Source organism: Cyphomyrmex costatus, unplaced genomic scaffold (assembly GCF_001594065.2).
Source record: "Cyphomyrmex costatus isolate MS0001 unplaced genomic scaffold, Ccosl1.0 scaffold520, whole genome shotgun sequence".
Classification (NCBI taxonomy): Eukaryota; Metazoa; Arthropoda; class Insecta; order Hymenoptera; family Formicidae; genus Cyphomyrmex; species Cyphomyrmex costatus.
Window position 1 is genome coordinate 188,108 of NW_017279439.1, and position 10,110 is coordinate 198,217.

Here is a 10,110-nt window from a genome sequence, read left to right on the forward strand (position 1 = left end):
TTTTAAATAAACGCGAGTAAAATATATATGAGAAAATATATGGGGAACCGTTTTTGTGTCAAAGCTGTACAGGATATATATGTGCGTTTAAATGCGTGTTTCGTGCGCGAACGACTCTGGTGAAATTAATCTGGACGTACTACGGATTTATTCTCGCGTAACCTAATTTGAGAAGCACTGAATTAGACGACCGCGAGTAGCTGCCGCACATAGTTTCGGGTTGCCGAACGCACTCTCGCTCCGATAAGGGGATGCAGATTTGCTGGACCCGGGGGAGGGAGGATCAAACGCGAGGGTCGCCGCGCGATTCTGGTCGGACGGTGACAGCCGGGCCGTAGGAGTGTCGGGACGTGAATGGAATTGCGAGCGGATCGGCCGCATATTCCCGCCGTTTACATTTATATTCCGCACGAGTTGTGCGGCGACCGCGCGGTCGATCCGTCGTAAGCCGACCGCGGAGTGTATTTGCGAAGGTTCTTCGGTCCGTCCTTCCTTCCCTCTCCTTCCCCGTTCCCCCTTCGTCGTCACTGAATGCTTCCTGTGTCTTGTCGCGATTCGACCGCCAACAAAACCATCCGTCTGACGCGACTCGAATCGCTTTAACCCCCTCGGATCCATTTTTCATACTCCCGTTTCGCTGTCTCTATTGACTGACGCGGTCCGGATTTCGCCAGATCAAACGGTGGCAAGGGTGCAGGGTGCTGGGGGGAGGTATGCAGGAGGAGAGGATATCGGTTGGCCTTTGAAACAAAATTTGCTTTCGGACAAAGTTAGAATTTTTAGTGCGAGTCTATACCCATGCATTAAAGCTGGCCTTTCGATCCTTTGATTCCCTTTGCCCGCGATAGGGTTTGTTATCAATCGCTTTCCGCGTGATGAAAGGGACTGTCAAGAAAGTATGTGTGCGAGCGCGCCTGTGTACTTTTTCGGGATATAACGAATTTGCCAGACTGGTCAATTTATATTAGAATCTATATACGCGCTGGCGTCTCTTTTCACCGCAGTAAATTACAATGGCGGATTCTTTGATAGATTCGACGAATTTGTAGTCTCGATTTAACGAGAATTCCGTGGCAGATCGTTATATCCGTTGTAGTCTTTTAATTCTTGTCGTTAATACGTTGACTGCTGTATCCAATTGAATGTATTCCTACAAGAATTCGGGCCGTCAATCAATTTTGGTATTAATTCAACACACCGTTCTACCGTCTACGACACTTTGCGGAATTGTTCACAATGGATATTCTGAAGAAGTCATTAACTTTGCTGAAGATTTTTGTTAAAAAATATATTTTATTCAGTAATGTATTTTAAAATACGTTATTCAATAAAACATTCGTACATTTAAAATTACATTGTACAAAAATAATAGTGTGATCGCGCGCGATTACAAAAATCCATGCGAACAATCAAACTATTAAATATATCCAACTCGCGTAATGGAGTTTGTACAGACTGATCGAAGAACGTAATATGAAAACTTAATAGCGAGTGCATATTAACAATTAACTGTAAGTATTAACAATTAAACATTAACGGCGTTTAATTAATCACCTTGCTAGATGGATGCATCGTTCACTATTAAAGCATACGATCGATTGTATTCGCACGATATGCATCGTACAGTTTCCTATAAACTAGAATATAAATGCTAGATGGGTGAGAGAGGGAGAGCAACGCATGCGTGTGCAATAACGGTTATGCAAAACCGGCTGGTTTTAACACAACTTTATCATGAACGAGTGTTGCATTTGTATATCGGCGATCAAAATTCGCTTATCGCTGCATTCGTGCGAATTCACGTGAAATGCACGGCGGGAGAGTATCGATCATCGAGCGGCAGTTGGCTCGAGAGTGCGTTCTTTACTTACCGTGACCATTTGCTTCTTACACCGCCATTAGCTCGAGGACGAGACGTTAATTAGAAAAGTGTCGGACGTAACGGTGAAGAAAAATTGCTCGCGACTAGGAATTCAAAGACCATCCGTACCCCTTTAACTTCACGACGGAGGTAAAGGCGCGTACGACGTGCCTTTAATTAAGCAATTTCGCAACGTCGAATGTTAATGTCTCTATCATTCAGGATGGAAGAGCTGCGCAGAGGACGGTATCACCGGACGTATAAAATGGGCATGACGGGGGCGTGAAGTGAAGTAAAATAAAATGTGCCGGAAGGGGACGCACAAAGAAAAGGGCCCTCTCGAGCAAATTACGAATAATTCGATGTCATTAATTAGGCGGGTTGATAATTATGCAGCTCGTACTATTTCTGCTTGAATAATTGATCAAGAATCGTACGAACCGCAACAAGCCATGCGTACATATTGTCGAAATAATGCAACGTCAATTTGAATACAACTAATTATTACGGATCATTAAACAGATATTGCGGATTACATCACGGTTAATTTATTATTCATCTTTTTTTATTCATCATTTCACCGCTCGTGTTCACGGGGAAAAACGTATAGCCATTTCTCCGTCGCGAAACTTTTGGATACCCCGCTTTCTCGCCGTATAAACGTCCCTTTAATATCTCCGGGCGTTAAGGGCGTGTGTCGTATTTCTCGTACATTCCTCTCCGCAAAATAAGAAAATGCCAAGAACTAGTTGAAAGTCCGGCGCGCGTTTTATTTCGTGCGTCCCACCCCGCCCCGTCGTCTTTTCTTACGAAGGATATCAGCGCGGAGTGCGCTCGGAATGTCTTTACAAAGTTACGCGACAAACAGAAAACGGTCGTCGCAACATTATACGAAACGCTAATCCGTTCCGAGCACGCGAGCGGATTGCGAGCCAGCTGGCCTAATTTACGACGTCAACGGACGCGGTTATGTCTCGCGCTTTTGCCGCCGACGCTCGCATAATGCAACGCGACAGGTCCGCGTCTGCTTTTTGATATATTGCGTGCACAGTATCGCATGACGAATCGTAGCGTTTGCGAAACAACCTGTGTATCTCGATGTGTTATATATAATATATCCGCGTGTGTCCAGCGAATATATCAAACTGTGTGTACGTGTAAAAGCGTGCTAATAATAGGGGGGTGTGTGTGTGCGCACCGATTATCTCGTGCACAAGATTATCATTCTGGTGTAATATTCAACGCGACCCCAAGCCCCCTGTATAACAACCGGAATTCCATTAAACGAAAACGCATGGGTATTCGGGTTACCGTGGTATTCGAGTTATTAGATTTCTACTATGAATGATCGTCATGCTTTCTGTTTTCCAAACGCCGCCGTTTATTATATAGTTACAGTATATATATATATATATATACATTTCCCAGGGAAATTACATAATTCGTGTGATTCAGCCGTTACTTGGGAAATTACGCGCGTATACACAGACACGGTACGACAAATACCTTGAATTTTTAATGAGCGCATTCTGTATTCACTAGACAAGCCCGAGAATTAACGCGGGTTTTGTTGAGTGTGTATACTCAGCTCTCGGGTACGTACGCTCATTGGCTGTTTCATCGGCGTTTCAGCGCAGTTCTCAGCCTCTTGAATACGGGTTTCGGGTAGGTCTTCGGCTTGGCGAGACTTTTGAGACGCTTGGAGCATCTCGCCTTTAACGCCATCGGCGATACGGTGAAGGCATCCTCCCGGAGATCCGTTTCCCTGCCCGCTGGACGCTGGGCGGGCTTCGCCAGGACGATTACTCTCTCGGAAGCTACGGCATTAAACGTTATACCTTTACGCTATATGGTCTCAATCCTATCCATTAACATCGGTTTTCCGCCGGCTTATTCTTATCAACGGGATTAAGGCCGCCAAGTAAAACTAACTGTTCCGCAAACAGATGAATATGAAATAAATTATTTCGTGTGGTTTCTCTAATGGCAACTATAATCTCGCTTGAATTTCATTTTGTACACAAACCACAGCAGTGTGATATTTGTTTGATTAGTTGGTTAGCAGCTTTGTAACATGACTATGCGTGTATAACACAGCAATATGGATTAAATTTCTAAACATACAGTACGTTTATGCCAGCGTCAATTGCAATTACACAAACGTTCATAAATAAATAAATTTCTAATGAGATAAAGGGCTTTGAGAGAGAGAGAGAGGGACAGAGAAAGAGAAAGAGAGCGAATGTGGCATTAAATTAAGGTGAAATTATCTCGACTGAAAATGTTCTAACAAAAAATGGTTTGAATTTCTCGTACAATCAATTTGTAAGTACTTTCTAAAAAACTAGAGTCGTCAGTCAAAATTGAGGTAATCTGACCGCAGGTGGAAAATTTTTTCAAAACGTTAACTACGGCTAAAAATTTGTTTAATATTTAATATTTTAATCTTCCTTCGCCTCTCGTGAAGGTAGAATGTATATTTTGATTTACGTCTTTTACTTCATGGACGCGCCGCACAGCGCGCGTGAGATATATTGTAAAAGTTGCGCGCGATCGTTCTACTATGCTGCCGCGTCTCGTATTTTATTACAAACGGATTTCAATGGGAAAATGTGTTGCGCCTCGGCTGACTCGTCGCGTGCAATTATACGTGAAAATTAAAAGCAGCCGGCCATCTTCCGGGGAAGGTTTGTGCACGCATTTTCCATTATCGCCGAAAGACTCGATGCACTTGCACGTTTGTATCAAGCAACGTCTTGCGCGCGAAATTAAATTCCACGTCAGCGACGAGCGACGTCGGTTACGCCTGACGACAGCTCGAAGAGAAACTCGAGGAGGCATCTCCTCAGGAATATGTTGCAGAGAAAGTTGAATGCGACGGACGGCGATCGAGGATTCGAAGAAGAGAGAGAGAGAGATATAGATTTCAATCGACTTTTGAATTATTTAAGATCCGTTTGTTTATATTTCTGTCACGCTCCTATATACCGTGACGACGGTTCAAAGGAAAATTAATCTACTGTCGTACAACCGTCGATCGATAGTAGAAGAAGACATCGCTTGATCAGGGTCGGCCGAGGCAGGATACTATATACGTATAGACGAAGCGAAAACCGAAATAACTGAATTGTACGAAAGGTAGACGGATAGATGTCATTTATTACGTATCTTGGGATTTGAGTTCTTTCTCTCGCCCTCGTAACAGAGTGTAACTAAAGCAGCGAAAGGTCAACATATAAATGAAAGAAAATAAATAAAAATAAACGACGATAATAAAATGTAACAAACATCCAATGTCGAAAAAAAAAAACAAACAAATTCCACGTGAAAAATTCGATGAGAATAGTTAATAAAATAAAATACTATCTAAATAAAAGTTATATATAAAAATATGTGATAAAAGATAGAATGTATATAACAGAGGCGAGACAGATATATATATACGCACAGAAATTGTGCCCAGAAGTGCGTAAGTGACGAAGAAGAATTATCGAGCGAGAGATACCATCGGAAAATAAATGACGATGTCACTGCGAGTGACGTCCTCATTAAATAATTACAATACCGGAGAGAGTGCCACTAACATTACGGGATGGAATAACGCTGCAGGCAGGATAGTCTCTGCATCGAGCAGTACGGTAAGCATAGCACGCGGCATCGCTAGCAGATCGGTAACAAAACACGTTTAGTGTGCCTCGGGCTTAATGTGTAGATCGTGTCCCGTTTATCTCTCCTGTGTCCATATCAAACGCTACAAAATCGTTACCTCGCAGTTATGGTTGAACGGAAAGATAACGCGGATTCCGCATTATATCACGAATTCAGATACCCTAAACTAATAGCGGAATATTCGATGTCGATCAGTTATATATATATGCCGCATACACGAGAAATTCTATTAATTTCGTAAATTTTTATACCGAATCTCCAAATCAATTAACGATGCTACATAAAAAACATTTTTAACCGTCGACATTGCCGAAACCGTAATTTGGTCGAGATTTATTTTTCATATCGATGCCGGGTGATTGCTAAAAGGTGTGGGCTTGTTTTACGATTGTTAAAAATATATATATATAGTCAATTTTTATTTTTATTCCGCAATATGTAAAAGTTCTTGCTAAAGCTCGATGTGTTACCGCACAAGCTATTGTGAACAGCCGTAACCGCACCGACGAGTAAATCCGTAATCTTTCTTGGCGTAGCGAGGTGTGGGACCGACGAAATCACGGATCTGCTGTTACGTAGGGTGTCCCAAAAATCACCGAGAACACAATGACGCGATTTTCCATCGAGAACAGTATATAAGAGAGAATAAATAAAGAAAAATAACAGTTACGTTAATTTAAAAATTTAAAATTTTTCATACAATTTGATATTTGAAAAATTCGATCGCTTTTCTATAGCATAAATGCAAAAGATTTGCTCTTCAATTAATTTTAATGAGACATAAATACAGCGGCATTTTAATTCAACGCTCGATTCTCAGCTCAAGTATTTCCGTTGAAATTTATATTTAAAAATTCCTAACAAATAACGTGACTTTTCTCATGAAACGCTCGTCAGGGAAAAATGCAGGCGGGAGCTCGCGTTGAATCTCGACGGGAAGATGTCCGCCGGGACACCCTGCGTATGAGCTTACTTACGACATCGAATAGCGTGTAATAGTATTGGTGCGGAGAACCTATATACAGGCGACAACAAAAATGTCGCTTCCTCCGGATCGATGGCCACGATTCCTTCGCATATCGGGCGAGGAAATCGAAGCGGAAGAATCGCTTCGCGCGACGGGCGAAGCAAATGGTAACCGTCGTAAATGCAGTGACGAGCTGCGTGGTGTTAGTACCTATAGCTTTCGTCGCGGCCGGCGAAACGGCGCCTGGTATTCGCAATGGTATCTCCGGGCGTTTCTTTCGAATCGCGAGTTTCTCCGTTCGCTTGGTCATACGATAGGTGAGTGCGCGCTCGGACACCTCGAATGGATCTCTTAGTGGGGGCTCACGTTGAATTGTCGGTAACGCCAAGAAGTACACTCGCTCCATATTGACCGGCCTCCACTTCCTCTTCTTACTCTGAAAATATCGGAAACGCGTGCGATCGATCGATCGAGCGAGAGAAAACGGCCTCGTCGCGACACATCCAACACTTTTATTCAAATCGATTAATATATATTGATTTATGAGAGAACGGAAACGACGTCGCTCTTACGGGCTTCCTCCTTTTTTTGGGTTTCGCAGCGACTTTGGGTGCAGCCAGTCTTTCCAGGACCCGCATGTGCCTTTGCCAGTCTTCTGGTTTTGTGAGAGCTCTGCGTAGTTTCGCCATTCGTTTTCTCCTAGGTACAAAAGCGGGGTATTTTATTGCGGAAATTTGGATCTAAAGACGTTTTACTGAGAGGAGAAAATCAACCAGAGATTAATTAACGTTCCATTAGTGGCTTGAGAAAACTTGCGTTATTATATAATAGCAGCATCGCGGGCGGTTTATCAATTCGTGTCGGTTATATAATATAAATTACGAAGATGATAATAGCTATCACAAGTCCATACTAACTGCTTCCAATAATAAAAAAAGAAGACGTTTCTTCTAACAATTAGGTAATTTCTTTGAAAGTGACACAGAGATATTTTCGATATGATTCTTACAGAGATCGTTGGCCCGCACTAATGGAAAATTAAAAGATCTATCAGGAAGAAAAGTGTGGCGGTAATCGTGTGGCGGATTGTCCCATATATATCGCGGTCTATCACGGAGAACTATTAAATTGATGTTTCTGATTGTAACCTGATCAATGATTGTAACCAATGCAATAAATGTCCAGGATAATCTCTCGAATTTCATTGCACACTATTAATAATCACTTCCGATGCAATATCAGATGACCTTTCGTTAATTAAACGTAAAATTTGCATCCACAGTTGCAATGCGATCAATACAGACGGGTTTATAAGCTTACGTTTTGTTACTTGCCCAGCGGTATTGTTGTGCCTTTATAAAATCAAGCTAATTATTCAACGAGTAATTAATTCCTGTCCATATATATAGTTCAATTATTTATCTTGCCGCAGTTTACATCCGGGTTTCATTTCGTTAAATTTCGCAACATTTCTGAAACTGAAGTACAATAGAAAGGAGAGAAGGGAAAAAAAAAAGCGGGATAAAAAAGGGAACTTTGATACGACAACTCGGTTATTTGATCCTGCAATTTTCACGGCGATTAAAATAGCCATTTTCCCGTATTTCTCTTGTATTCACCGTCGGAGACGGCCGTATATATACGAATATGGCGGAGAGATTGTGCGCCTAGATGCGCGTGTCGTTCGCAGGGAAAAAGTGACATGATAGTGGGAAATGTATCGGCCTTACTTTTTCCTAGCTTCTCGCTCTTGACGCGCTTTGCAGAATACACGATACCGCTGGTACCGCGACTTTCGAACCTTCACCAGCAGATCGTTCACGGTTGCCTTCACGTTTTTGGTAGCTGCCAATTTCATCGTCGCCACCAGAAGTCTAACGTTTAAGGTGTACCGCTTTTAAGTTATCACACATACATGTATCATCCCTTGTAGCTATCAATTTTCCGACATTATCGGTAAGAAAGTGCGAGTGACGTTCGAATCGCAAAAATAATCTTTATATTTTCATTTTTAAAAAAAACGGAAACAATATATGTTTTCATGAACTTTTAGTGGAATCTCTATTATATATATATATAAAAATAAAATTAATTCAAGATTTATTTTTAACTCAGGTTTCTTATCGAGACTGTCTTCAGCATCGAGAGGAGATAGATGTGCCACCTTCTCTTGGGCAGTGCCAGATCGACGATACGCCTGGTGCTCTTCGCCGCGAGCGTCTTGGGGTGAATGCGCGGGTAAGGGGGCGGCGCCGCTCTGCGCGATAATAAATTTTCTAGAGGACTCGCGCGATAACCTGACGAGTACAAGAGCGGACGACTGTGCACTTACGCGGGATCGTATTTCTTGGTTACGAATTTCGGTTGCGCCATAACCCGGATGCGCCTCGAGGCGCGGCTCCTGAGAACCGCGCGCCGCACCGTGAAAGGACGCGCCTGAAAGTACATATACATGTCGATATAAGTATCCGAGAAAAGACACAAAGACCCCTTTAGCGCGCACGAACACCGGCTCGAGCATCTGCTTCATCGATCGCTTCCAACTGAACGTTTTTCCACGGAAAAACCTTCCGTCTCTCATAACGACTGTTTCATTTCACGTTGGGAGGATGGATATATATCTATTTGTATTTAACGTCCTTATAAATATTCGGAGCAGGTGACGTCTCATTTGATTTCCCTGTGTTCCGTGCAATCTTAAATCGCGAGATCCGACTTAGAAAGAACCGCTGTTTTATAAGCATTAAAAAAATATACGTTCTCGAGTCCATTAATAAAGTCCCAGAGCGACGGGTGCAAACGCAAGTGATATCATCGGAAAGCGTATTCCGCACAGTTTCCTCGAGTACATATAACAGAGGAGATAATAAAAGTTTCTCTCTCTGAAAGACGTTCACCTTATTCCGAATAAACGAAGAAAATAAACGTATATACCAGAACATTCGGATCAACTCTGCGAAGTCTTCTCCAATTAGGACGCGCTAATAGCGCGATGTGTTCCGTGTGGGATAAATGAGCTTGCGCGTATTTAACTCTTTGCGAAGGCATCTTACTGCCGCTGCTCTTTTTCGCTTCTCTCGGTTTTTTTCCCCCCAGCAGCGCTCTCGGCGCAACGATGAGCAAGCGTTTCCGGTATGCTTAATTATTAAATTATACTCGCGTTGTGCTTCAACGATCCCCGAGCGGAAAAACAGTGCATTTAACGGAGGACCCGCGGGAGAGATGTACCGAAAATTAACTCGACACACTTTCGCGGTTAACGCCGTAATTTTTTCGCCACCATTGAGGCGGACGTTTCCACGAGGAAATTTTGTGGGATTCGGACAGCGCGGCGTGACACAGAGATATTGGGGACTGAACAAAATACGAGCGGGGGGTCGAACGAGAGCTCGAATTTTATTTCACACCGCGCAGTTTTCAAGGCATTTCATACGCGGGTCCAGCCCGTATATTGTGTGTATCCTTCTAAAAGCTCCGGCCTCTACGACGAATATATACGTATATACGAGTATATAGGTATCCGTCAAGCTGGGAATCGCGCGCGCGCGGGGGTCGCATCATCGCGAATAACTACGTGTATAACTACGTGACAATGTTCTAATTCTGCATGACA

The 10,110-nt window shown here is 42.9% G+C and overlaps 1 protein-coding gene across 1 annotated transcript; it reads right to left on the reverse strand.

Moving 5' to 3' along the window:
* Positions 1-3,239: 3,239 nt before the first annotated feature.
* On the reverse strand, positions 3,240-9,834 carry Theg (Testicular haploid expressed gene). The gene is made up of 7 exons (XM_018546138.1): positions 9,432-9,834; positions 8,830-8,933; positions 8,662-8,754; positions 8,228-8,371; positions 7,070-7,196; positions 6,708-6,933; positions 3,240-3,678 (listed from the first exon to the last, which is right to left on the reverse strand). Exons 1-7 carry the CDS (start codon positions 9,543-9,545, stop codon positions 3,479-3,481), a joined length of 1,008 nt encoding a protein of 335 aa, XP_018401640.1. The 5' UTR covers positions 9,546-9,834; the 3' UTR covers positions 3,240-3,478.
* Between the last annotated feature and the right edge of the window lie 276 nt (positions 9,835-10,110).